The 27,922-nt window shown below is 42.1% G+C and overlaps 1 protein-coding gene and 1 long non-coding RNA gene across 3 annotated transcripts; one reads left to right on the top strand and one right to left on the bottom strand.

Annotated features, from left to right (window-relative positions):
• The first annotated feature begins 375 nt into the window (after window positions 1–375).
• LOC132591902 (uncharacterized) lies at window positions 376–12,143 on the top strand. Of its 2 annotated transcripts, XR_009557355.1 has the most exons (5): window positions 376–619; window positions 3,290–3,418; window positions 4,815–5,011; window positions 5,253–5,362; window positions 7,159–12,143. It is a non-coding gene; the product is annotated as an uncharacterized LOC132591902 (long non-coding RNA). The 2 variants fall into 2 exon arrangements; XR_009557354.1 differs by lacking the exon at window positions 7,159–12,143 and having other exon boundaries at window positions 377–619; window positions 5,253–7,149.
• A 2,043-nt stretch (window positions 12,144–14,186) lies between these two features.
• Window positions 14,187–27,512, bottom strand: LOC132591939 (VIP peptides-like). The gene is made up of 6 exons (XM_060273268.1): window positions 27,458–27,512; window positions 19,434–19,545; window positions 17,212–17,347; window positions 16,000–16,049; window positions 15,378–15,501; window positions 14,187–14,240 (listed from the first exon to the last, which is right to left on the bottom strand). Exons 1-6 carry the CDS (start codon window positions 27,510–27,512, stop codon window positions 14,187–14,189), a joined length of 531 nt encoding a protein of 176 aa, XP_060129251.1.
• Between the last annotated feature and the right edge of the window lie 410 nt (window positions 27,513–27,922).

Raw genomic sequence — 27,922 nt, 5'->3', positions numbered from 1 at the left:
GCCACACGCGCCACTGACAACAAACACCCTCGCAGCTGCTGCTCCGGCGCCGCAGCAGGACAGGCGCGCGCCCTCATTCTCGGGATGGCGGGCTAGCCGGGCGCGCTGTGTGGCTCGCTGAGATGGAGTCGCGCCGCGCGCGTGCACAGCTAGCCTCGCGCAGCATCCCTCCGCGGGGGGGGGGGACAAAACGCAGCACCCCGAGTCAGCTCCCCCTCCCTCCGTCTCTCGTCGTCCCAGTAGACGCGCACGCACCTGCTTTCCTTCCCATCCCACACGCGCGCAGAGAAAACCCCCGTGCCTGTGGCTGAGGAGAAGCTCCGCGCGCTTTGCAGAAGCGAAGGGGCGGAGGGTAGTGAGAGAGAAGAGGCGGAGCTTTCTCGGCCGCGGCTGCTGCTAGGTGCAGCAGTGCGTGTGTATTCGCCTGTCGCTGGGGTGGGATTGTTGCCCGCGGTAACCAGGGAGCCAGCAGCCCGAGGCGTCTGGCAGCTCCGGAGCCCTGGGATTCGGGAGAGAGGCAGCGGTTCGGGTGTCGTCCGCAGAGGGGCCGAGCAGGGAGCGCTGGCCAAAGGGGAGCACCAGCAGCTGCGAAGAGTCCCGGACGGGGAGCGTGAAGGAGGTACAAAACCCACAGCCGGCATTGGAGGGCTCTCGCGTCCCTCCTCGCCGGGCGGCGCAGAGGGGATGCTTCTGCTTTCTGCGCTGTCATGTCCGTCGAGGAGGCAGGCTGGGGCAGGGCAGGTACAAGGGACAGCATTGCTGCAGCCTTCGGAATCGGGCAGGTGGAAGGGCGCCTTGAGATCTAGAGCTCTGCATCAGCGACTCGCAGGCAATGAAGCCGGAGCCTAGGGCCATCCAAAGCAAATTTGGGGCAAAAGTCGTTCTCTTGATTTGTGGGGTTCTCAGCTTCGTGGGCGACTGAGCCACATCTAAAATCAAGTATTTGTTTTATTTGGGCGGAAAACAGCCCAAAAACCGATTATGGATATTTATCCAACACAAAATACAATGTCGACTGGGGAGGGATGGCAGGGTGGGCAATATTTGCAAGCGGTAAATTGGCAGGGGAAGACAGGAGTGCCTGGCGTGCTCTGGTCCATGGGGTCGCGAAGAGTCGGACACAACTAAACAACAACAACAAGCTGGATATACCTGTCACTCTGATAGTTTATATTCAGCTCATGTAACTGAAAGCAAAATAACACTGAAAATTCCGTTAGTCCATAACATGCCAGCACTGGAGATTCTGTTGGTGGATTAGCTCAGCCTAGGAGGTAGTCAGTTGCTCAGTGATTTACAGCTCTTTCTGGTCAAGGCACCTCATGAAACATTTTGTGGGTTGGTACTTTTTATCCGCTGGGCTGTTCTAACCTTGTAATTTGTTGTTGTGCTACTACTGATTGTAACACTAGTAACCAGCTTTGCACACAAAGCAGTTCATGCTAATGCCAAGAAATCAACAGCCTTCCTGTGTGTGCATGTGTGACTATATTTTTGTCCATATGGCTTTGGACACCTACAGGGTGCTGAGATTCATAGAATCAAGTCATAGAATTGTAGTGTTGGCAGAGACCCCAAGGGTCAAAACCCCTGGACTGTTGTCTGAGCAGAACTAAAAGCATTGTATTATTTTATTCATTCATTTAATTTATATACCACGCTTCATCAAAAGATCTCAGGGCAGTTCACAAAATAAAAACACAAGATAAAAGCACAAATAAATAGTCAAAACAATAACCTCCCTCCCACAAACACTTTTAAAAAGCTATGTGTGTGATACTAATCCTGGCCCAATTTGTAAATAATGAATTATGTATTTTATTTCCAACAGAGGAACAGGTGTATTTTAGCATTTGATCCTAACAAATAACTGCATAATAAAATGTTCATAATTATAGTTTTTTCCAGGGTGGTGGTGGTGGTGTTTTAAAAAAACTATTTTAGAAGAAACAAATCTTCTAAGAGCATTAATCAATGTCGCAATGCTTCATACACTTCTTTGTGAGAAAATCTCTTTGAACACAGTAATTTACTTCTGAGTAAACATGCATGACATTGAGGGGCAAGGCTGGAGTCTTGGGCATATTTGCAGCTAGTCTGGTCGTTTACATGCTTATTTGCTGATAGTTTCACTGAAACCAGGGATCAGCTACTCAGTAGGTGTGCAGCTACCACATAGGATTGTGGCTTTACAAGGAAACAACTGTCATTGAACTTAAAGCATGTGCAGGATCAGGATGTTTAGCTTAATAAATGGCATACTAGAAACTTAAAGGAAACATATTTCACTATAAATGTTGCCCCTCCTTACTTTATGAGCTTTTATTTGTTATATACAATAACTTCAATTTTGTAATAGTCTTGGGGCAGTCATTTTATGAAAGCAGATGTTATGTTCAGGAATGCATGATACATTTTTGACCTAGTACACACTGTTTCGGATCAAAGTGGAAGCATCTAAACTAGTTTTCTCCAGTTCTTAAAACTTGTGTTACCTACTGTGGCTCCCCAATCCAGCATCAATAGCTCTCTATGGTTGAGTATGCAATGGTATCTGCACACAGTTGTAAGCTCAGGGGCTGTTACTGAGTTGAAGGGTCAATGAATGTGAGAAGTAATTCTGCACTAACAATGTGACAGGTTAACTCTGACTCCCATCTCAAGTCACTTAAGTGGAAAAAAATATGAACAGTGCAGCTCTTTAGGAATGTTTTATGCTCAAGTCACTTTGGAATAATGGAGCAGAAAGGGAGGTGACCACCTGAAATCACCTCATTGGTGGGAGGATTTATTCTACACAGGGCTTGACTGGTGCCATCTACCTCTAGAACCCCCCCCCCCTGCAGCTTAACACATATTTTCTCCCAGTGTCCCATCCACCCCCTTCAATGAGGCTTGAGACTCACTGAGCTAACCTCAAGTAGAATAGTATAAAGTAGTATGCAGAACTTGTTTTCTTCTTTCCTTTTCATTTGTGATGAGGCTGGCTCTGATTCTCAACTTCCATAATTTTTTTTTAAAATTTAGTGACTAATGATTCTACTGTTTGTTACTTATTATGAACAGGATGGACCTTAATCTTCGGACTGCCCAAGTATCATGTGATTTAGAAAGCTGTAGAGGGAGCATATGTTGTATTTCAAACAAAAAGTTTACTTAATGGCTTGGAAACAATAGGTTTAAAAATTATAATGTGTATCTTGGCTTATTGAAGCTGAATTATAAATGTGAAAGACCAAAAGTTCCCCACTCCTGTTCCATAACCAGACTTCCTCTCACTCTCCAATAGTACCTCATCTGTGGACAGTGTTGTCAGTTCTGAGACAGCCAGTCCACCATCCAAGCGTAAAGTGGTCACCAAAGTCCAATCGAATGCAAAGAAGGCTTTGCTAAAATGGGTGCAGTACACAGCAGCAAAGTGAGTAATCTGTAGATTGATATTAGCTAAATGATGTAGTAATAATTTATGGCACCAGCATGAATTAAGAAAGTTTGGGCCAGAGAGATCAATAAAAATTGGAAAGGAAATTGGCTTCTGTCAGAATGGCTGTAAGAGGCAATACATTGTCAAAACACTTAAAATTCTTTTCCCAGTTTGATATCATGAGCAGAGCAATTCAGTGCTATCAGATTTTGTACCTTACTTCACCAATTGAATTTTCCTTCACTTTGCCAATGTATCCTCACAACTTGGCCTGTGATTGAATATAACATTCTCTTTGTAAACATCTATGTAATTTTACAATACCAGCTTTAATTTCATATTTCCACATAAAGAAAAATATGTGTATTTCTGTACCTTCAATTTTAAGCTTTTAGAACATAATGGAAAGAAACCTTTGGCCTACAGTTTGTGGCACTGCCTTTGTTTAATCTTAACTGAAGCCAGAAGAGTGTGGGATATATAAGGCATCAGAGGAAGATGACAAGACAGAGAAACTTAGATGAAAGCAAGCAACTGGAGCAGTGTATAGTAACAGCTTTCAGCTGTTTGAATCTCTTAACAACTTTCATCAATAACATATGTAATCAGACTATTAACCAATTCGTGTCTGCTTTGAATAGCTGGTGGACGTGAACAACCTACAATTCAACTGTCTGTGATTTTGGCAGTGCTGGTGTACTATCCATCTAGTCAGTTTGGACAGTTGCTATCTAATAGCCAGAATGGATTGGACAAGAGAGAATGTATGTTTTTCTAGATAGTTTCACTAGTGCAGAGTGTGCCTTTATGTTGCTTGCCACCTTCTGAGTATATGACCAGGATAGGATATGACCTTGATAAATTAGGTAACTCTGCAATAAATAATGAAACGAAACTGAGCAGGAGACAGCAATATCATGTCATTGCAACAGAGGGCAAATACTGTTCTGGGATGTACTGATGGAAACATAGTATATATGACACAAACACCAATCCTTCAGTTTTTCAAGGACAACTGCAGTGTTCCCTTTCTTGTTTATTCCTCTGCCTTGTAAAGAACTCTCCCAGCATTACTGTTGTGGACTTCAAGGCTATTATCTAGAAGTTAACTATTTCATAGGCAGAATTAACAAAGTCTGTTGGGGTCCATCATTCAGTCTCCACACGCTTATTTAGTCATACATAAATGAGAGCTTGCATGAATACGAGTTGAAAAGAATGACTGGGGGGTTTATGTCAAACCAGGAACAGCAACTAATTCAACTGAAAAGTAAGTTCTGCTCCAGGCATTGCAAAAATTGTAACCCAAACCCAGGTTAATGATATAAGTGAAGATAAAGGTTGGGGGTCAGAACAGGTTGTTACAAAGTAATTTCTTCTTGTTGTGAAGGCAAGCTGGAATTGAAGTCAAGGATTTTGGACGAAGCTGGAGGAGTGGTGTTGCCTTTCATTCAGTTATCCATGCCATCCGTCCAGAACTAGTGGACTTGGAGAGGTTGAAAACGAGATCGAACAAGGAAAATTTGGAAGAGGCATTTACAATTGCAGAGTCAGAATTAGGAATTCCAAGACTTCTTGATCCTGAAGGTAGCATATCATTGAATTTAACCACTGTTGAACTGTAACCCTGTTACCTGTAATAGTAACACTGTAACTCACCTTAGTTTTGGGTTTGGGAGGGAGTTCTTTTTAAAATACTTGTGTGTGTGTGTGTGTGTGTGTGTGAGAGAGAGAGAGAGAGAGAGAGAGAGAGAGAGAGAGAGAAATGTCCTAACATTTTATACAGTTCAGCTTTGTGTTAATTTACTGTCTTCCTCATTCTTTTCAGATGTGGATGTGGATAAGCCAGATGAGAAATCAGTGATGACCTATGTAGCACAATTCCTGAAACACCTCCCAGATCCTCATAATGCAGCCAGTGATGCACAGGAGACAGATGTATGTTCTTAATTCTATTTTACATAGACTGCACAACTTTTACACAATATGTGCAATGTGGGCAATATTTTACATAGACACTCATTCTGTATTCTCTGTTTGTCAAAGCACAATAGGGTTCTAAAGAAGCTAGGAATAGTTTGAGTTGAGAGCTGTTGAGAGAAGTACAATTTAAGGGGGAAAATGTGAATAAATGTTTGCAATAGAAAGAGAAGAGGCAGTGGACTTGAACTGCTTTCTAATCTCAAGGAGCATCAGAAGTACCTTTTAATAAATAAACTGTTCAACTTGGCTTTAAGGATATAATTCCAATAACTGCTTTCCATAAGTTTTGTTGAATCAGTTTGCTTTCCTATCAACTATTAAGCTATATGCAGCCCAATCCTGTGCAGATTTACTCAGAAGTAAGTCTAATATAGCTCAATGGTGCAGTGTGTGTAGGATGGCAACATAAGGGAAAATATATAAGTAAAGAATGCATAATTTATTACAGTGCAAATAATTGACATGGGGATAGACGTTCATCTGTCCTTTCTAATTCACTTGGATTGTCAAGTAATTTGCTGGATCTCCTGCTACAAGGCCAGTTATTAAGGTGGATACTCACATGAAGTGATGGTAGCATGATAGACTTATTCACTAGATCACTCGTCACATGAATCTTATCACGAAGTGATTACAAAAATCACTTGTGACGGTGACTGTATGACTTTATGTGCCTCTGTTGTACTGTTTTGTCCCACAGATGCTACTTAATTCTTTTAATCTAACGTTTTCATACTACTTTGTGTGATATTTTAGTTCTGTTTTCATTGGCTAACAGTTCATCAGTTTTCACAGAGAACCAAGGTTTCTTTTGTTTCTTTCATGCAATTACACTAGGAGATACAGTAAAATATATTCAGAGATTTTCTGTTAGTTGGTATGACTAGTCATGTGAAGTCTCAAAGAGTCATGCTGATTGGTACTTAACCATTTCTGCCTGTAAAATTGTTTATAATTGGTATTCACATGTGCCATAAAGCATAAGAAATAAACAGTGCTCTCTCTACTTCCAAAATTGTGTTAGGATGAGGAGGTTAGCAAAGGTGCAACCACACACACTAATTTAGTGTCAATCCAAATACAGTGGTGCCTCGCTAGACGAAATTAATTCGTTCCACGGGTCTTTTCTTATAGCGAAAAATTCATCTAGCGAATCCCATAGGAATGCATTGAATTTTTTTTGAATTTTTTTTTGCCCATAGGAACGCATTAATTGAATTTCAATGCATTCCTATGGGAAACCGCGATTTGCTAGACGAATTTTTTGTAAAACGCATTGGTCTAGCGAGGCAACCTCTGCTCGAAAAATCCTTTCGTTAAGCGGAAATTTCGTTAAGCAGGGCATTCGTTAAGCGAGGCACCACTGTATAGTGAGGGTTCACTACTAGGGACATTCAGTCTACCCTTATCTTGCCTAGAAGGGAAGGCATCTCATGTCTCAGGAGCCTATTTATCCCTAGAACTTTGTGCCCACCTCACATCTGCTTCATGGCTACCAAGAAATATACCCAGTATCTACAGTTGCAAACTGCAGAGAAAAGTTATAATATTTGATCAACAAGGAGCCAAGACTCAAAGTCTTCTCTCTTCCATGAGGTCTGGACCTGAAGATTTAGCAACTTCCTGTGCATTGAAGAATAATGTGCATACATTTTTCAATGTACCTCTCTCTTCTTTCTTTCTTTTTTCTATATTTATTTATTTATTTGCCTTTCTCTGCTCCCGCTATCCATTTTTCTTCATATCGCTAGAAGCCACTTCAAGCAATTTCATCTTTTGTTATTTCTAAACCTAAATACAAGGTAAGGTTTAAAAATGGTAAATTAAACTGACTCACTAGTTTATTATTTATCATTATGTATGTAAACCACTTGATCATCAAAAACCTATAGTTGGCATTGCTAGATATTAACTATTTTATCCCATGTTTGAGGGGGGGCATGTCTTCACCTTTTATCTTTACTCTAGACACTATATTTAACTGATCATCCTTATAAAATGTTTAATTAAGCATCTGTTATAGAACACACTTTCTATGTCTTCTAAAGTTGCATATACTAGCTAGTTTAATATAGCAAATAACAAAATACTCTTCAAGGCAAAACTGTGTAGAGAACATTTCAATAGTCCCCAGGTGCTGACAAAGCTGACAACCAGCTCTTGTCAACAAAAGTCAAACATTCAACACTTTGCAGCTACTCTTGGTCTAGGAAAGTATTACATTCAGAGGCAGCTGCTAGATGTGAAATTCCTAACCAAATAAGGGATGCAGAATCTGCATGCAAAAACCTGCTTCTGTACACTAGTCTCCTTTGCCAGGTTAACTTTTGAAGTGGCTGACAACACGAAAAGAAAAATCAACAATAAAATAAAGTAACTAAACTGAAAGAGCATAAAAAAACATTGTGAAATAAAAAAATCCTCAGATTTAAAACAGCCAGGTCACTAACAATATTTTAAAAAATGCAAAGTAGAACAATATCCATACAATTGGATACACATATGCCTTGTTCCATATATTAGTGGATAGATTAATATACATATTTTGACACGCCACTCAATTTCTGAGCTGTGTGTTCCAGGTGCTTACCCTGGGTCTGTGTTTCCTTTGGAATGAGATATAGTGGAGACCGTGGAGTCTTTATGATATAAGGTTTATTTACACGTATATACAAACTGAGTCTACAATGGAGGGGTTCATAGCATTAACACCCCACAGCCTTGGATTCCAGCAGAAATCATGCATGGCTCTGTCTTTCTGGCTTCCCAGCTTGCTTCCAGCTTCTGGCATAACACAAACTCTCAACTCTGGCCTTTGTCTTTCTCACTACCAGACAGTTGAGAGAAGAGGGCCCACCCATTTTCTGTCTGGCACAGAACCGCTTCCTTTCATGGGCGTAGGCAGGGGGCAGGAGGGGGCAGCTGCCCCCCCCCAGAAGCAAAAAATTAATGTATTTTACAGGCCATAACCAGCACTTTTCCCCTCCAAAAACTGAAGTGGAATGGGCTTTGCTTTAGCAAGAGCAGCTCAGTCTCCGCTTGCTGGGGGGTGGGGAACACAGCTATAACAAAAACACATTAAATAAATAAAGCAAAGTGGCTACCGGTAGTTAAGCAGTTAAGACAATGGAGCAGATATCCCCAGGCAAGATGTGATAGCTCACCACTTCACCCTATTGTTCTTCAGTGGGGGTTGTTAATGAGCATTCAGGGATCGCATTAAGATTTCTATTGGCAATTCAATTTGACTAAGGTGGCTCTGCAAGGCTAAAAGGAAGTGAATAAGAAAAGGGGGGGGGCTGTAGCTTTGATAGACACAGTTATGTTTATAAAAAGCAGTGGTGTTCCAGTCTGCCCCTCCTCCTGCATCTGTATACTGTAAATCAGGGGTGGCCACCTCCCAAGAAACTCTGATCTACTCACAGAGTTAAAAACTGGGAGTGATCTACCCCCTTTTGGGGGGTTCAGATCAAAGCTGTTGAGTTTTTTTTTAAGGAAGGGAAGCCCTGTTTTGTGGGGTTTAGGTCAAACTTGTTGAGCTTCTTTTAGGAGGGAGGGAGGCCCATTTTTGTTTAGGGCTTCAGGTCATAGTTCAGCTTTTTTTAGGGAGGAGGAACATTTTGGGTGAGCTTTTTTAGGGGTGCCAGTGATCTAGCAGTGATCTACCACAGACATCCAGTGATCTACTGGTAGATCACAATCTACCTGTTGGACGTGCCTGCGGTAAATCAAGCAGAGAGAAAGCTGCTTACAAGGCTCCTGTACAGGCGTACCGTATCTTCCTCTTGCTGCAGAGTTCCAGCACCACAGCGTCACCCAGAGGCACCCACAAATATGAGTTATCCCTCTCTCTATTTCTTCCTTCCTTCCTTCCCTCCCTCTTCTATCCTTAATAAAATACTGGGGGGGGGGCAGATAAGCCCCACATAGAAAGCCCATCAACACGGGGGGATGACTCTTTCAAATATGGTATTTACCAGTAATTGGGGGGGGGGGAGAGGCCCCTAGGCCCCTAGGAGTTGGCTGCTATGCCTAGGAGTAGGACAATTCAAGAAAGCAGAATGATGCATATCCTATGGTAATATATCAATAGAATCATAGAATTGTAGTTGGAAGAGACCACAAGGGTCATCTAGTCCAACCCCCTGAAATGCAGGAATTTTTTCCTAAGGTGGGGCTTGAACCCACGACATGGTTGAAATATTATGTTGATATGCAGCAACGTCTCGGAGCTGTCATGACTGCGGCCGTGCCTTGCCTCGCCCTCGCCCGCCTTGCCACCCCCTCTCGCCTGCCCGACCCTCTCCTCCTCTCCAGCCAAGCAGGGTAGCCGCCGACGCTGCCAGCCCCAGAAGCCACGATGTCGTCGGGCCCGCTGGCCCTGTAACCCCGCCCACATTCCCACTTTGTGGCCCCTCCCCTCCCATTCCTTGGCCCCACCCCTGAATGACCATGGCTTCCCCCCCCCTAGTTTTGATCCTGGCTACGCCCCTGCTTCCTTTGTTACCTTAATGAACCATGCATAGGCCATTACCTCACCAGGAACCTCAGACCTTTTGCAAGCATAGCATATACTCTGCTAGCTCAGCTTGAAATAATATTTCTATTTGGACTCTGGAGACGTGAAAACGTATCAGACTAATTGCCTGCTTCATATGAGAGGAGTTCCCATGGGCATCTGGTTGTTGACTGTGACAACAGTGTTGTAGTAGGTGGGCCTTTGGCCTGATCCAGCAGAGTTCTTCTTAGGGTCTTACCTCTTGCACCTTTAACACTACCATTCCAAAAACCGCAGCCATGGGACAGAGGTTGGAGCCTTTCCCCCTGTGCTGTTGCCCTTGACAGAGTTGCTGTTAGGCAGGAGTGGAAAACTTGCTTTGAAAGGACGATTCACATCAAGGGATCAGCACAGTGGGAAAGGGGTAAACCTCCCTTCTCCCATGGCTCTGAACCAAATGTTACCCACACGTCCGCAGCTGCTTTTATCAGAAAAATGAAGAGGGGAAAGGATGTATGGTCTGGAGATGTGTTTTCACTTTTCCAACATTGTGTCTAGTTTGGTCTTTGCATTTTATTAGTGATGCTCTATAGAATATTCAGCAAATCTTCAGAAAGGTATTCACTTTTCTTTATACAAAGCTAAAACACAACATTTTGAGAGTAGCCGCTATCGCACCTGTGACACAAACCAATGATATTTTCAGTGATAATAAAATGTCTTTATTGTCTGCATATTTCATCGGTTACATTCATTTTGGGGGGAAATAGTAAAGTGTCTCCAGTCCTACATATACAATGGTATATTGAATGGTATATATAAATTGTATATGTATGGAATTAAAGTAGGTGCAAGAAAGTTTAAATTGAAGGCCTTTGCGGATGATCTAGTTTCTAGTTTTAACTTTGGAAAATCCCAATGAAAGTGTTGCAGAAGTTATAGAAGAGATAGAAAAATTTGGACAATTGGCTGGATTTCAGCTAAATAAACAAAAAATGAAAATGGTGATTAAGAATATGAAGATGGAGGAAAAAGAATTACAACAGAAATATGGTATCGTAGTGGCAAAAAAAGTACAATACCTGGGAATATGGATGACAGCAAAAAATATTAACCTATTTAATGACAATTATGAACCAGTGTGGAAGGAGATAAAGAAGGATTTAGAAACATGGAACAGAATGAAGTTGTCATTCCTTGGAAGAATAGCAGCAATTAAGATGAATGTATTACCCAAAATGTTATTTTTATTTCAAACGATTCCTATAATAAAGGGAACAGGACAATTCAGAGAATGGCAAAAAGTTTTGCAGAGATTTGTCTGGCAGGGGAAGAAACCAAGAATATCCTGGTGGATAGAAAAGAAAGAGGTGGATTCTCCATGCCGGACTTGAGGATATACTATGAGGCATCCTGTCTCTGTTGGTTAAGAGAATGGATAACATCGGGAAATACAGATTTATGAGATTTGGAAGGACATGACAACAGATTTGGTTGGCATGCATATCTTTGGTATGATAAAAAAAAGTTCATAAAGGATTTACAAATCATGTGATAAGGAGGTCTTTATATGAGGTGTGGGAAAGAAATAAATCGCTGTTAGAAACTAAGACCCCATGGTGGATCTCACCAGTGGAGGTGTTGACAGTTAAAAAGATAAATATGGAAGGGAGGAGGGCCACTTACGAGGAAATACTGAGGAAATCAGAAAGGGGATGGAAGTTGAAACCTTATGAGGAAATTAAAGAATCTCTGACTAGATGGTTGCAATATCACCAAGTAAATGATGTGTTTACAAATGATAAAAAAGTAGGTTTTGAAGATAAAAGGTCCAAATTTCAAATAGAACTGTTGGAAGGCAGAACAAAATTGTCAAAAATGTATGATTTGTTGTTAGAATGGTATACGAAGGATGAATTGACAAAAGATGTGATGATAAAATGGGCAAAAGATTTTGGGCATAATATTGAATATGATGCATGGTTGAAATTGTGGAATCAAACATTGAAATTTACTGCATGTACTGCCCTGAAAGAGAATGTTTTGAAGATGATGTACAGATGGTATTTAACACCAGTAAAATTAGCTAAGATGTATAGGATGAGTAGTAAAACATGCTGGATATGTAAAGAGAAGGATGGTGGATTTTATCATATGTGGTGGACGTGCGAAAAAATTAAAAGATTTTGGGAAATGATATATAACGAATTGAAAAAGATTTTTAAATATACCTTTCCCCCCAAAAACCGGAAGCTTTTTTATTAGGACTTATTGGACAGGAGGTAGTGAAAGAAGATCAAGTATTATTCATGTATGCGACAACCGCGGCTAGGACTTTGTTAGCCCCAAAATGGAAAACCCAGGAGTTACTGACGATTGAAGAGTGGCAGACAAAAATGATGGACTATGCGGAATCAGCAAGACTGACTAGCAGGATCCAAAACCAGGGAGAGTCAAAGTTCCAAAAGGACTGGAGTAAATTTGTGGACTATGTGGAAAAGAACTGTAGAAGTTTAAAGACACTTGCAGGACTGAAATAAATCCTACGAATTGACTTTAAATAGAAGGAATAAAGAAACTGCAAGACAGGAATGGACAAAAAACCCGATTGGGGGGAGGGAGGGAAGTCAAAGCTCGGCAGAGCAAAGAAAAATGTAATAATTGATAAGATGTCTAGAAGAAAATTTTTGTGTTTAGTATGTTTATGTTGTGTTTGTTGTTGCTTGTTTTGTTATGTTATTGTTTAAATGTGTTTAATTGGAAAATCTAATAAAATGTCTTTTAAAAAATGAATAAATTGTATATGTATGGTAAACATAAACAATTTTCACTTCACAATATATCTGTTTTGGTTTAAATACGGAAATCATCTCTTTGAAATACTATGAGAAACTCAAAAAAATAGTTTGATCTCATCTTTAGGATTTTTTTGCAGGGTTTTTCTTTTTACGGAGTTGTCTTCAGATATGCTAGGGAGAGAGAAAAATAACACGTAGTACTTTAGAAACATTGATTTAGAAAATTATGGTAACACTTACTAAAAGATTGTACAGTAATCCTGAATTTTTTAAAAAAAGTTATCAATGCATATGCTAGAAATGGGTCTGATTGACCCACTCAGTCTTTTGCCTACTTACCTGGGAGTAAGTCCCATTGAATTCTTTGGGACTTACTTCTGAGTAGATGTATAGGATTGCACTATAAGTAAAGAAATCAAATGAACCATGATTGCTATTGCAATGCTTCTGATGGTATACAATTGATGTAACAGTTTCCCACTTGGTGACACTTATGCTGAGCCCTCAGGGCATTCCCTTCTCTTGAAGAACAGAGCTGTGTGTGCTCTATGCTCCTCAAGCTAGCAGGCCACCCTCAGGTATAGCGAAAAGAAAAACTATCACCTCATCATTGTTGAAGTATGAGTCAACTGGTGGAATGGGTGGGAACAGGAGCACAGTTTTGCCTTTCAGCTCACGCAGCAAAATGTTTGGGGCTGGTGTGGCTCAGGTGGCAGCCATATGCAAACACAGGCACTGTACCCACTTAGGTCAGTGTAGAGGATAAAAACCTTTTAAATGTGACTTCTGTCTTGTCAGCGCCAAGACTCTAACTGGAACGGGACCTTAATTGGTGGATATTCTCCTACTGACAGTCTGTGGCAGCTGTGGACAGCCTTTGGTGCTCTAGATGTTGCTGAACTACAACTCCCATCATCCCTGGCCATTGCCCATGCTTGCTGGGGCTGATGGGATTTGTAGTTCCGCAACATCAGGTGGGCTAAATGTTCCTTACTGCTGGCCTACAGAGTCAGTTGTATGATCTGGAGATGGAAGTGAAGCCAGGGTAAGGGCTTGGGCTAAGTCTTGGAAAGCAACATATTGAAGTTGCTTGTCCATTGCCTGGTTAAGGACAGAAGGCCAAACTTCTAGTATTTCTATCAGGACTATTCAATCCAGGGGCCTCATATTCTCTGCCAGCATCACTAATCGTTGCACTTGCTTTCAGGAAAGATCTGGAGCCAGAGACAAGGCTCTCTCTTCCAATGCTGTGGGCTTTGTATAAGAGATGAGAAACCTGTGGCACCTCCAGATGTTGCTGATTCCAACTCCCATCAGCACCAATGGTCAGGGATGGAAGAACTTGTAGTCTGACATCATCTGGTGGGCGACAGCTTTCCCATCCCTGGTTGTTCAATAGTGGCTCATGTTGTTGGGCTGTTAGCCAGTAGACAACCATAAACTTGTACAAATGCAGGCCTCCTTGGAAAAATGTTGTGGTAAATCAAATCATCTTCATGGCATGGCCAATAATGTCATTTAGCTGCCCAAATAGGAGCTGCAATAAGATACAGGGACTTGTCTTTAAGCATCTCAATGGCAAAATAAGAATGATTATCTTATCTTATCATTTTCTCTAGTAGCAAACCGAGATGGTTGAGTGCCCAGTAGGATTGGAGCCAAAGTAGAAACAAGAGAGAAGTAGCAGGATGCTTGGAGTTATGCAGAAGAACTAAGGGGTGGGGGTTATTTCTTTTAAACAAATAAAACAAAGGGGGCAAAATCCCAAAGTACAGTCTAGTGAGACTGAGCACACTTAGTGGTATCCTGAAATGGACCAGTCCTGTTGATGAGTGGGGATGCATGGTTTAAATAAATACATAATTTCTCTCAAGTTATGTTACACAGGACACCTTCAGGAAAAAAAACTTCACTGCAATAAATTCAACCTCTAATAAGTGTAAAAATAATTTTATGTTTGACACTGATTGCACGCCACCCACCCATATTATCTTCGGTACTTACTGAGAAGAAGCCAATGTCCTTCCCACAGTGCCTCTTTTGACCCACTTAGGCTGCAATCCTACCCATGTCTACACAGAAATAGCTTCCTTTGAATTCAATGGGGCTTTCTCCCAGGTAATTTGTGTTAGCACTGCAGCCTTAGTAAATAGCAACCCACAATGTGAGTGTCACTACTATGAGTATGAACCAGACTTCTGGCCAAGAATCTTTTTATGCTTACCCACTAACTAGATGGTCAGATTCAGAAGCGATTAGTTGATTACACCAATCAGAAGGTCAGGAAAGGTGTGAGGAAAGGTGTGGGTGGACTTATTTTTGTTTTAATTAAAAGAAATGCCAGTGCAGTTATCCTCAGAGAGACAGTACTATTCACCCTAATTAAACAAGTCAGATTGGGTTTCATGCCTTAGCACACACAATCTGAGAAAACCCAAGTGAGCCAGGTGAATTAACATTATCAAACCACTCATTTTCATTAGAAATACTTCACAGATATCATCGTTATTTAATCCATGCAATTATCTTCCTGCGATGTGATTCCCACAGAAATGTCATATGGGAGTCATGTCATTAAGAGCAATTTTCTGGAAAACCCCGGTAGCACATATGAACTATGTGAACATAATAAACATAAGATGGCTGCTCTGGTTGGGAAGATGTTCAGACTTACCAATGGGTGGTGATTCAGAAGCTCAAGGTCATCTACAGTGACATCATCATCATAGTTTTCGGAGAAGGCAGGGTCAAGCAATTCCGTTTCATCCCGAAGGCTGGCTGGGTTTAGCTCTTCCTGACTGTGGCAGAGCAGAAGCTTGGATTTAGTTTAATTTACTTCTTCTTAGAATTCATCTCAGAAACTTTTTCCTTTGTTGCATTTTATTGCATCATTAGCCTTTATTAAAATGATTCAACCTGTCTAGCTTTATTTTACAAAACAATGTATAGCACTTTTATAGAAATCAGTTTACTTCAAGGCGTAATGCTGAACATTTTAGTTAATTCTGTAATTGCTGCTTGAGAACGAGCGGGTTAGTTCTCACATTCTTAGTTAAATCATGCCTTCTATAGAAAGCATGGAAAAATATGGCTGGATCGTGATGCCCTTTCTTTCTGTACACAATCTTTGTTCTTTTAAGCTATTTTTGTTATAAATTGCCCTCAGAAGAAAGCCGCTTTGATACAACCATCGCTTGTACTTTTCTATATATTAAAAGGAAGATTGCGTTAATAGCTCGTCGCTGCTGGAGACTTCTAAAAAAACCACTTGTCTTTTGTGCACTCTTTCTTCCTACCTTCTTTTCCCAGTTAAAACAGAGTTCAAATATTTCTTCACAGCCATCTGCTGTATATTCAAACAGCCATATTTGGTATACTGCTTGTACCAGTCAGCACCCTCGGAAGCTGCTCAGGCACCTGGAGCTGCAAACATGTGCGCTACATAGCGGGGCGCCAAACTGCTGCTCACGCTGCCCCTCGAAACAGGGAGCTGGGAGCGGCCCGCTCCCCCCTTGCTATGCCCCTGGTCCCAGTTATGGATAAGCTTGTACAGTGGTACCCCTTGTTGCAAATGGGATCCGTTCCGGAGGCCTGTTCACAACATGAAAAGGCGCATCCTGAAGCGTCGCATCTGCGCACACGCGTGATGCAATGCGGCGCTTACATTTTGTGCAAAGCGCGATTTAGGGCTTCTGTGCATGCGCACACGTTATGGACACGCCAAACCCAGAAATAACCCGTTCCGGGACTTCCAGGTTCGGCGCGTCCGTAACCTGAAAAGACACAACCCACAGCGGAGAAATGAGCACTGGGAGGAGCACAGAGAGAAGAAACTTCATGGTGCACCTGCAGCAGCCAGATGCCTTCATCTGCCCCAGATGCAACAAAGCATGTCTCTCCCACATCGGTCTCTATAGCCACAGCAGGCACTATAACTCTCCAGCAGTTCAGCTTCACCCCCAAAGTTGCACTCCTCCATTGTCTCCCAAGATAGATGCCAACAAAATACAAACACGTGATGATCGTATGATCAGTGTTTGAATTCAAACATAGTGGAATACGCGTATTTAAGAGGCATGTAGGGGAAACCAGCTGAATCTGGGAAACAGGAGGAATAGTTACTAACCCAACTTTTCCTATATGTATAAGCGATTCCAAATACTTTCTTGCCGCAATTTGACCCAAAAGTTTGCTGTAGTCGTTTGTGAAGAGTCCATCAGCATGTCTTTTGTTCCTGCAATTGAAAGTCCTACAGTAAAAATCTGTGACCTACATTCTCAAGATTGTATATAGTTTCATATTTACAGCTAATGTACAGACAACCATATAGTTACTGCAGCTAAAGATATGTGGATCCTTACAGTTCCAAACACATAATTCTAGTAATGCAAACATAGCTTAAAGACCATGAAAGAGGGAGAGGAATGGTCAGAAAGCTTCAGTGAAATTACAAGCAGTTCAGTATTCAGATTTGCAATGATTAATAGATTTTTTTAATTAAAAAATGCCTTAGCTCTGTATACATCATAATAGAACTTGTCATTCTCAGGTAGTGTAGTTTGCAAAATGTCAGCCTCAGATTTTAATGAACCTTGAGAATGATCAGATTCACTTGCCCCATCAAATGGCATTCTGTTTCCTAATCTAATGGAGAAGAGGAAAAGAAAACAATGTTTGAAGATGCTAGAGAATTCTTACAATCGCCTCCCAGGTTAAGATTGACTATTACTATAAGATGCCTATAGTAAGCCATTCATAAATGCAATCATTAGTTCTCATTCATTATGACAATGAAGAATATTAGTCACAACTGCAGATATTTTAAAACTGTGTCCATATCATGCAGATGTCCCTACTCTTTCAATTATTTCAGTACAAACTTCACAATGAACAATTACACATGCAGAATGATTCCATTATGTGCTGATAAGATAATACAGAAAACATGGTCCTGCCAATAGGAGAGATTTAAGTACACTAAACCCTCCCATTCAAATCAAGGGGACTTCAAAGTAGTTCACTTCAGTTGATCACAACCATAACAAATGACCTAAGGGTGTTTCAATGTGAAAGGGAGATTTTTATAGTGCAATCCTATTCATGTCTGCTGAGAAGTAAGACCTATTGACCTCAAATGGACCAGCTCCCAGGTACAGGTTTATAGCATTGCAGCTTCAGTCTATAATTTAACTGATTGTATAAATGCATGCACATGGCAGTCCCCATGGTGTTATATTGATAAACCTCAAGCATTATGATGGAAGCAGGACAAGAGAAATTAGAACACTATGCAAAAGTCAAATGCCATGGTTTAAGTACGGTGACCAGGTAAAAAAGAGGACAGGATTCCTACACATAGCTGTCAAGTGAACCTTTTTCTCGCAAGCATAAGGGAATTTCCCTTTTAAAAAGGGGAGAACTTGACAGCTATGTTCCTACACCATTAACAGTTGTGTAGAGGAGGGAATTCTAGCACATGAAGCTAGCATAATAAGCTGTTCCTGCCAAATTTCCCTCTTCTACACTATTAAAAGTGTCAAAGCTCTGTCCTCCATTTCACCTGACCACCCTGTTACCAAGCTCCAACAATCTTATACAATTTAAGAATGAAACTCAATTTCTTCAAAGGATCTTACAGAGCCCCCAAAGGCTTTCTGTAAGTAAAAGAATGTTTCCTTGTACGAATACACAAATGTAAATGAGAAGCCTCCTCAGTCTGCTGGTGCTGTTGTTCATAAAATCAAACCCCAGCTAGCAGTCTCTTTGGATAATTTACCTGACAAGTTTGGGGAACCTTCAAACATCACTGAATTGTCTCTGAATTGGCCAAACATTTGGCTTCCCAGGGCTGATGTGACAACTATAGCCAATAGATAATCTCAAATGAATGAAAATCTCAAATTACAAATCAATAAAACAATTGTAATAGATGTTTAGAAAGAATGGTTGGACAATGGTTGGGTTTCCCCAGCCACTCTAGGCATGGATCCTAGATCACACCAAGCTTACAACAGCAATTTCAACACAGTAATAACTAGTGCTGAAATTCTGATAAAACAGCCTTCCCTAACCTGGGACTTTCCAGATGTTTCAGACTACATCAGCCCCAGCCAGCATGGCCAGTGGTCAGGGAGGATGGGAGCTGTAGTTCAAGAACATCTGAAGAGCTCTATGTTGGAGAAGGCTGTGATAAAAGGATGGAATGGATGTAAAGCAGATATAGCAAATGGTAAAGAGAGCCATTGTATTATCACTCTTTGGCTAGGTACTGCAAGGTTGCAGATGCACTTCCATTGCATGCAAGGAATCTCAGTGATTTTTCAAGGGTACTGAACTGAATAATTTGATGAACATTTTGGACTAACATCTATCAAAGTTACTGCCAAGTAAATATGTCCTCATTTCTTCCTGTCCATTCTCATTGAACTAGTTAGCTATTTCTAGCCTCTTAAGCATGAAACAGTGAGAGTCAGTAACAAAAGGCGTAAAAGCATACATGAAATATCCAGTCAAGCTATGCCCAAATCTAAGTTTGTTTGTTTTTAAAGTGCTCGGTTCCCTTTTGGCTAGTCTAAGTAAAATGATTTTGCAAATTTTCCTAAGCACATTCAGCTTGGCCCTTGCAAGGTAGGCAGCATTAGGGCATTTCAAACTGGAGGGCTGGTTTTTCTTGTTACAGTTCCGTGACATCTGCATCTCCCGTTGGAGGCTTAGCTGGAGCAACCCTTACCTCATAGTTCCCAGAGGAGGTAAAGCGAGTGCTTGAGTGCAGAGAACATAGAGGAGAGCAAAGCAGAGGAGAAGCTGGGGGCCACTTCCATGTTCCATCTCCTTGGACCTGCCTGGACAAAGATAATTTAAAAAATGTTAACCTCTTGTTGTCAATGCCCAAATTTTGCATAAACAAAAAGACATGGCACAGGGTGATCTAAAAACATGAAATTGGTAATTCTGAATAGGAAAAGGAAGGCCACTATAGGGCACATTTTGAAATATTAATTTAAAATAATATTAATTGGGCAAAATCATTTGGATTCCTGGTGTTAAGGCATTGTTCTTGAACAAGAAAGTTGAGAGAGGCAAATAAGTTTCTTATGACAGATTCCTAGTGAGATAAGTAATGTACAGTTGGTAGCAAAGGCATGGATGATTCTGGTATGAATGTGAAGATGAATCACAACAACTATTCATTACAGGGGGTTGCACTAGATGACCCTTGTGGTCACATCTAGGTCTACAGTTCTAGGATTCTTTGCTGCCTTGAAAGATCAACTTCTTCATGCATTACAATTGCTTATTTTGGTGAGATACACAGAATAAGTTACCTAGAAGCTTTAGGCAAAGCTTAACTTTAAAAAAAGTCAGGGGGTTGACATGCAAGCCGGCAGAGAGAGAAGACAAGTACACAGCCTGACAGAAGAAATCATCTTGTTAATAGTATATTGGGGTCAAAATGTTAACTTAAATCACTTTGATTTTCATAGTGATTTTCCTGTGTCTGGTATTAAAATATGACCATATAACTTTGATATTTCTGCCACCTGACTTACTTTCTTACTGAGCCTAAATGTATTTTACTGCTTTAACAACTGAAAACACACCATGTATAATTCAGCATATAAAATCATGCTATTTATGAAATGTACAGAGTAGGCATGTTTACTCAGAAGTAAGTCCCACTTTGTTCAATCAGAGACACTGATCCCAGCAGGCATGTAGAGAACAGGCTATCTGTCCTAGAGGTTTGTACCCACCAGGAGTGCCAACTTGGCCCCACAACTGTGAGTGCCTGGGGCTGTGGGTGCCATGCAACACGCATGGCCCTGGCATCAAAATTTGTGGATACCCAGCCCCTTCATGGGGAATTATCGTCCCCACCCATAAATTTTTAGCATTTCCTAAAGCTAGGTTTATGCCTTCCAAGTTGATCACCATTTGCACAGCAAAAGAAACAGTTTCTGTAATAGCAAATTTTAGGAGAGGTGTATACTTACCCCCCAGATTTGCTTTCATTACTTTGGTGGAACTGTTGTTTTAATTTTATCTCTCTCAGTATGCAAGCTGGCCAGGCATCACAGGTCTCTGACCAAGTACAAAGTGCTTTTTCTCAAACATTCAGTAGCCACGGTCATCCCCAATAATATATCTGAAGAAGTGTGCATGCACACGAAAGCTCATACCAATCAATGACAAACTTAGTTGGTGTCTAAGGTGCTACTGGAAGGAATTTTTTAATTTTGTTTCGACTACGTCAGACCAACACGGCTACCTGTCTGCCCCAATAATATATTAGCTTTGCATTAATATATTTTCATTTTATAATATTATGTATATAATTTCATATCAATATGTTCATTTTATGTTGTCCACTTTATATGTTGTTTTTGGAAGAGGTTTATGCCAGGCTCCGAGTTTTATGCATTGCATTTGCATATTTTACCCCATTTGGTAAACCATCCAGAGGACGTCAGTCTTGAAATGGGAAATTAGTAAATAGGTGATCATAAACAACAGTTTAAGGACCAGGACTATGGGATCAGAGGGAATGACTTTCATCCTGTAGTGCCTAAAACCCATCTTTCTTGACTGCTTAAGCTAATGGGAGTTGGAGTCCAATAACATCTGGCTTCTTGTTGTTGTTGAATTTATATACCACCCTATATCCAGAAGTCTCAGGGTGGTTCACATAAAAGATCACAAAACAATAACCCAACTTTAGGTTGAAGCGTTTATAAAGCTGTGACACACAGATCTTACATCCCTTGAAAATGCAGAATTAGGAGATATGCAGAAAAAGTATTCAAGGGCCAAAACTGATATGTACATTCCAGGAGCCATCTGCGCAGTGGAGCAGGGAATTGAAGTTTCCAACCCATGAGCAGCAAGGTTGGGGCTCTGAGGGCACACCAGCAGGAGCACCCATGCAGCCCCAACCTTGCCAGGGTCACCCTCCCCCACAGTCTCAGTAAGCGGCAGCGATGCCACTGTCAGGTGGATGCCTCTGGAACCCCAAACCACCGCACTGACCACTCCTGCTGCATTCCCCATCTTTATATTTCCACCACATTTTGTAGGCTTACACATGATTTATGCATTAAGCATAGGCAACAGGTTTCTTCTGCCTGCAAAGGATGTGGCTACATAGGTTTCTTCTGCAAAGAATACTTTGTACAAAGATTTGTACTAATCCCAAATAGAGAGGCGGGGTGCATTGGAGGTCTCCTGCAAGGCAAGGTTTAATTTCCACTGAATGGAGCTGTTTCTTCTCACTCTTAAACTAAGCTAATTTCTCCTGATCTTTATCCAGAGATTTCAAAATCATAACCCATCTGCTCATGAGCAAGTGCCACTGAAATTTAAGATGACTTGCTCAAAAGTAAATCACATGAGACTCATAGCCCCCAAACTCAATAAATATGGAAGATATTACCATTTCCTCTTCCTTCTAATAAACTTCCCATCTCTCCCCTGTTTCATGTTTTTGCGAGTTTAGGCAAACCTGATGGTGAATATTCAGTAATCCTTAATCACATTTTCCAATTCACTTACATAAAAATTAAATGAATTAAACCCAAAAGTGACTTAAACCAGAGTTCCTGCAAAGGACTGATTCCAGGAAGTTTGTGTTAGGATTTCATAGTAGATTCTGTTCCACCTTAAACAGGAACAGGCTTGGCAGAGGATGTTGAATGTATCACATGATATATATTTCCGTGGGTTGTACTATTGTAATTGTGATGCTGTTAGTTAGTCTTGCTTTCGCTTTGAGGATGGAGACAGACACGTTTGGTCTATCTTCCGAGATGCTTTAGATGCTTTGTAATAAACGCTTGTAAATATGCAAGGACTTCTCTCTGAGTATTCCTTCTGCTGCTGCTGCTGCTGCTGCCACACCACGCTAACGCTGGAGATGAGCTCTGCTGATTGCGTGCTCAGGTCACTGAGACCTTGAGTCGTGTTCCATGGGAATCACCGGGACTGAGGAGAAGAGGAGGCTGCCGGCTGGACCTCCCAATGGTGATATCCCAACAGTTTGTTCCCCTTCTTCCTCTGTAACTGGCTGGGAAACAAACAGTCATGCCCCAGGGTGACAGGCCAGGCCATTGGTTTCTTGTGATCATCCAGTTCTTCATTAAGTTTCCTAATATTTGACTTTGCAAGTAGGATATAGAAAGTGAGCAGGAGGATAGGAAAGGGTGCTGAAATAGGAGGACTCAAAGTACATAGTCCATAGCAAAGTTCTGTTATTTATTATAAACACCAGTCTCTTTTTTTTAGAAAGCTGAACTCAAAGCAACTTACAAAAATGAATATTAAAAACAAGCGTAAAAACAATCTAAAATGCACCATTAATATATATAAAAGAGCAGAAGCAACCCAACCCCATTAAAAATAAGCACACAATTAAAATTTGGGTGAATAAGAATGTTTTTGCCTGGTGTCTAAAAATAGATGGTTATGGTTCCAGGTAAGCCTCCCTGGGAAGAGCATTCCATAAACGAGGAGCCACCACCAAGAAGGCCCATACTTGTGTCTCTTCCCTCTGCACTTCCCTCAGTGGGGACACACAGGGCCTTGGATGATGAAGAATTCAGGGTCCAGGTTGGCTCTTGTCATATCATCCAACTTTTTCATATAAAAAACTGAGGTGTGTGTCTTCTGGGACGCACTTCCAAGTGAGTCACGTGACCCATGCCACAATCTCACCCTCCCAAGAGCTCTTTGGGGGGGTGCGTTTTGGGGCACCACACAAGTTTGTGACCCTGGAAAAAAGGCTTTTGGGGGGCAAGTGTGAGGGGCAAGAGCATGTGAGATTACAGCACTGACAATGGCCACCATGATCTCGTGCGAAAAAGCTGGCTGCCCCATTTTTTTCCTGGACACTTGGTGTGTGTGGGGGGAGAAGCAGGCCTTGAAGTATTGAGGTCCTGAGCCACAAAAGGCTTTGCCGCTGAAAACCAGCACTTCGAACTGGGCCTGGAAACTAACTGGTAGCCAATGCAGTTAGGTGTTCAGACCCATCTTGTCAGCCTGTAATGGTGGTGTCCTGGTGTATGTGGCAGCAAAGTTGGCATCTGGGTTTATTGCAGGCTCTGGTACCAGTGTCCAAGTTAAGTCTGGTGGTTTTATTATTGTGGGTGAGGAGTTATTGGATAATAATATATATATGATAAGAATAATATTGGAGAAAACTGGATATTGAAACTTGCTTAACCTAAATCATATATCCCAGTTTTCAGTGGCCCTTTAAAGTACGCTTCACGCAGAGTATACGCAGTCAGAAGTTGACCTGGCTAAGAAAACACCACCAAGAGTGTAGGGTATTATCTCCCTTATGTGAAACCCCTTACTAACTGCACACTTGTAAAAGTATGCAGATGAAAATACAAACGGTTGGGTTTCTTTAACTGAAAAACAAACTGACTCTAAAGAGACTTTAAACTAAAGATAAATGCTTTCTCTCTTAGCAATGTTATCTACCCACATTCAAAACCTCCCACAAACCACCCATTAAAACTACCCAAGAATTAACAGTAAACTAGCTTTATAACTAAGCAACTCTCAACTGAGGAATCTCTTAAACTGAGAACAACTGAGAGAGTGATCTACTATGAGATGAATCAAACTGAAAATCTAACTAAGAGATACAGAAGGCTTTCTGGCAGAGCCCACGCCTGTGAGCAATTAACAGAAACACAGACACCTGTTTCTCTTAAACACAGTATTTACATTAGACCGGCTTTAAAGAAACTTGAGTATTCAAAAAAATCCAACAGTTGTTTAAGATTGGGTGGCTGTCTGTAGGCAATGAAAGGTCTTCTTCCCAGAGCTTGAGAAAGAGAGCTGTCATTGTCTAGGAGAGGTTGTAGATCTCTGATGATGCGTTGTACTGTTTTAACTTGGGAGCTGTATGTGATCAACAACATCCAACATATCATCTCAAGACTATTTAATTGCTCATCTTCTAACATTGTGTATGCCATCAAATGCCAACAGTGCCCTTCAGCTCTCTATATTGGACAAACAGGCCAAACCCTATGCCAAAGGATAAATGGACATAAATCTGACACCAGGAATCACAAGACAGAGAAACCAGTAGGAGAACATTTCAATCTCCCAGGACATTCTAAACCAGTACCTCCCATTCATTTTAGTGAGAAACTTCAAGTGTCTGGAATGAGCTTGAATGCGGAGTACTTGTTTGTTAGTTTGTTTTAGAATAAATATAAGGAAAAATTGTTAGCATAAATAGTATTCTAACAAAAACAACTAGATCCTTCTTAGTAAATCTGCATTTCCTGCTCACTGGGAAAGAAGACATGAAACAGCAAAGAGAAGGAAAGGTTGTAAGAGAGCATCGATCTGAACAGCTCTGGGTATTTGGAGGTGGCTAAGGGAACATATATTTAAAAGTGATAGCCACATGTTCTGCTTTATGTAGACACCATACAATTCAAATCTTTATTCTGAGAAAAGTCACAGGCCTACTATAGCAACCACAAAATGGAGTTCAAAGTTTTATGGCTTGAGAACATGGTGGTTCAACATGGCAAGAGAGCACCACCTTGCGGTGAAAAGAAATAACTTCCTAATCTAATTTTGGCTTCCCATAACACATTTTATTAGGGTTGATGGCCATTAAAACATTTCTAGTTTAAATGTGAAAGAATCTCGATTCATTTTCTCAAATCTCTGGCAAGATGCTATATTTCTTTTCCCCTGTGAAATCTTATTTATCAAAAAGTGATATTTATCAGCTGACTACTCCCTCCCCTTATCTGAAACAATTTTTTGCCTTGCCCTACTAACATCAGCACCAACACAAAACAGATCCTTTCATAAGCACATCAGACCAGAGTTTATGAAGGAAACATGTTTTGAATTAAATAGTGCTCACCGGAAGGACAGATCCTGAAGCTGAGGCTCCAATACTTTGGCCACCTCATGAGAAGAGAAGACCCCCTGGAAAAGACCCTGATGTTGGGAAAGATGGAGGGCACTAGGAGAAGGGGACGACAGAGCAGGGCCGTTTTCAGCGCCCCTGGCGCCGTGGTGCGACGCATCCCTCCGGCGCCCTCCCCCCCGCCCCGTTTCCCAGCGCGGTGGGCGGGCGGGCGCAACGCACATTGCGGCTGCCACAGGTGCTGCTGTGTGGCGGGCAGGCACAGCGCGGTTGCCGTGGGCGCAGCTGCGCGGCGGACCGGCCGGCCAGTGGGCCAGCGCTGTGGTGCCCTGCACCACCCAGCCTGGCCGTAGGGCCGGCCCTGCGACAGAGAACGAGATGGTTGGATAGTGTTCTCGAAGCTACCAACATGAGTTTGACCAAACTGCGGGAGGCAGTGCAAGACAGGAGTGCCTGGCGTACTATGGTCCATGGGGTCATGAAGAGTCGGACACGACTAAACTACTAAACAACAACAACAACATAGTGTGCTTGCAAACCCTGTGCTGAGATGCTTGCTGCAGCATGCAAAGTTGGGTTTTTTTATCGTCCACGTGGTTTTGTCAGTATCAAAATGCCAGCATTTTATATTCCCACTTCCCCATTTAATCTGGATTTATCCTTCACAGGAAAATCGAATATGTATTTAAGATTATTTCTTTTAACCCATTTGAGCAGGTGTCGGCAAACTTTTCTTCCCGTGGGCCAGAGGATTCCCATGGACTATCGTCCGTGGGCTGAACATGGGCCACACAGGCGCAGAAGCCATTTCCGGTGGCGCTGCGGACATTTTGGAAATGGGCAGCCAGCACCGGAAATCGCTTCTGCGCATGTCCGCGGCTGCGCAGAAGCGATTTTTGGCGCTGCTCGGTGAGTCCCCGCGCCACACTGCGGCTCAGTTCACCGGCAGCCCGTAGGCCAGATAAACGGCCTCCATGGGCCAGAGGTTGCTGATGCCTGCGTTTGAGGTATCTGAATGCTCACCTGCAATATTAAATAAACCCCTCTCTAGAAGCACTAATAGTTTGCCTCACTGTACATGCAACAGGAAAAACCACTCAGTCATAAAGCTGGCCACGTTACCTTGGCTCAGTCCCTCATTCTCAACCCAACAAACTTCTCAGGGTTATTCAGAGGATAGAATGGAGCGGGAGAGTGAATAGAAGTGTAGTGTAATAGCTTTAGATGAAGAAATAAAAAGGGAGGAATGACCGCTTCCCCAACATAAAGGGGAGGCGCATTTTGCGCAGTCGCGTGCAGCCCCCCCTGGGATCCCTGAGGCAGCCCTGGAAGTTTGGAGGCTGGCACTGCCTACCTGAGGCTGGAGGCTGGGGTCAACGCCCACTCAGTCAGCCAACCAATCCGGCCGAAGGGGGCGTGCCAGGGAGATCGGCCAGGTAGGATCAGGTAGGCTTACCTGCACACAAAGAAGAGGAGCCATTCTTGGGAAGCAGCCGACCTGAAACTAACCCTTGATTTGCAGCCCATAGTCTTGTTACAAGAGTGTGCCTGGACTCTCATGTGCACAGCCAGCAATCATGTATGTTTATATACACACTGCTGAGAGTTTTAGGATCTTTTGCTGAAGTTACAATGCACACTTGCTTATGAGTGTGTGTTTTACTGTTAACCCTATGTCCCCAAGAAGCTCTCACACAGAGGAATAAAGAAAGCTTGGTTGAGCCTGGATGGCTCAGTTGGTTAGAGCACGGTGCTCATAACACCAAGGTTGCAGGTTTGATCCCAATATGGGACAGCTGCATATTCCTGCATTGCAGCGAGTTGAACTAGTCAGGGGTCACCAAACTTACCACGCTTCAGGCCGGTGCCTGCAGCACCGATAGTGCAGCGGGCCAGAGGGCCCATACGCGTGCACATGCACTATTTCCGCCACACTTCCAGGTCGCAGGAGCACCGGAAATAGCTTGTGCGCATGCGAACGGGCCTCCTCCGACCCGGAAGTCTGCCGGAAATGATGCTTGCGCATGCGCGCGAGCTATTTCCAGTGCTCCTGTGACCCGGAAGTGGGGAGCCGCACTGCATCGCGCCAATAAATGAGTCCTTTGGGCCATATCCGACCCCTGGGCCATAGTTTGGGGTCCCTGAACTAGATGATCCTCAGAAACCCTTCCAACATTACAATTCTATGATTCTACGATTACATGAAATAAAAGTGACTATTTCAATTGTAAAAATTACAATTTAAGCAGGCAGCAACTCCTGCAACATCTGAAGAGTGATGGATTCCCTACAGAAATGTAGACATGACAATTTTG

This window comes from Zootoca vivipara, chromosome 3, assembly GCF_963506605.1.
Source record: "Zootoca vivipara chromosome 3, rZooViv1.1, whole genome shotgun sequence".
Lineage (NCBI taxonomy): Eukaryota > Metazoa > Chordata > Lepidosauria > Squamata > Lacertidae > Zootoca > Zootoca vivipara.
Note: the sequence above shows the minus strand (reverse complement) of the source record. Positions and strands in the feature narration are given on the sequence as shown.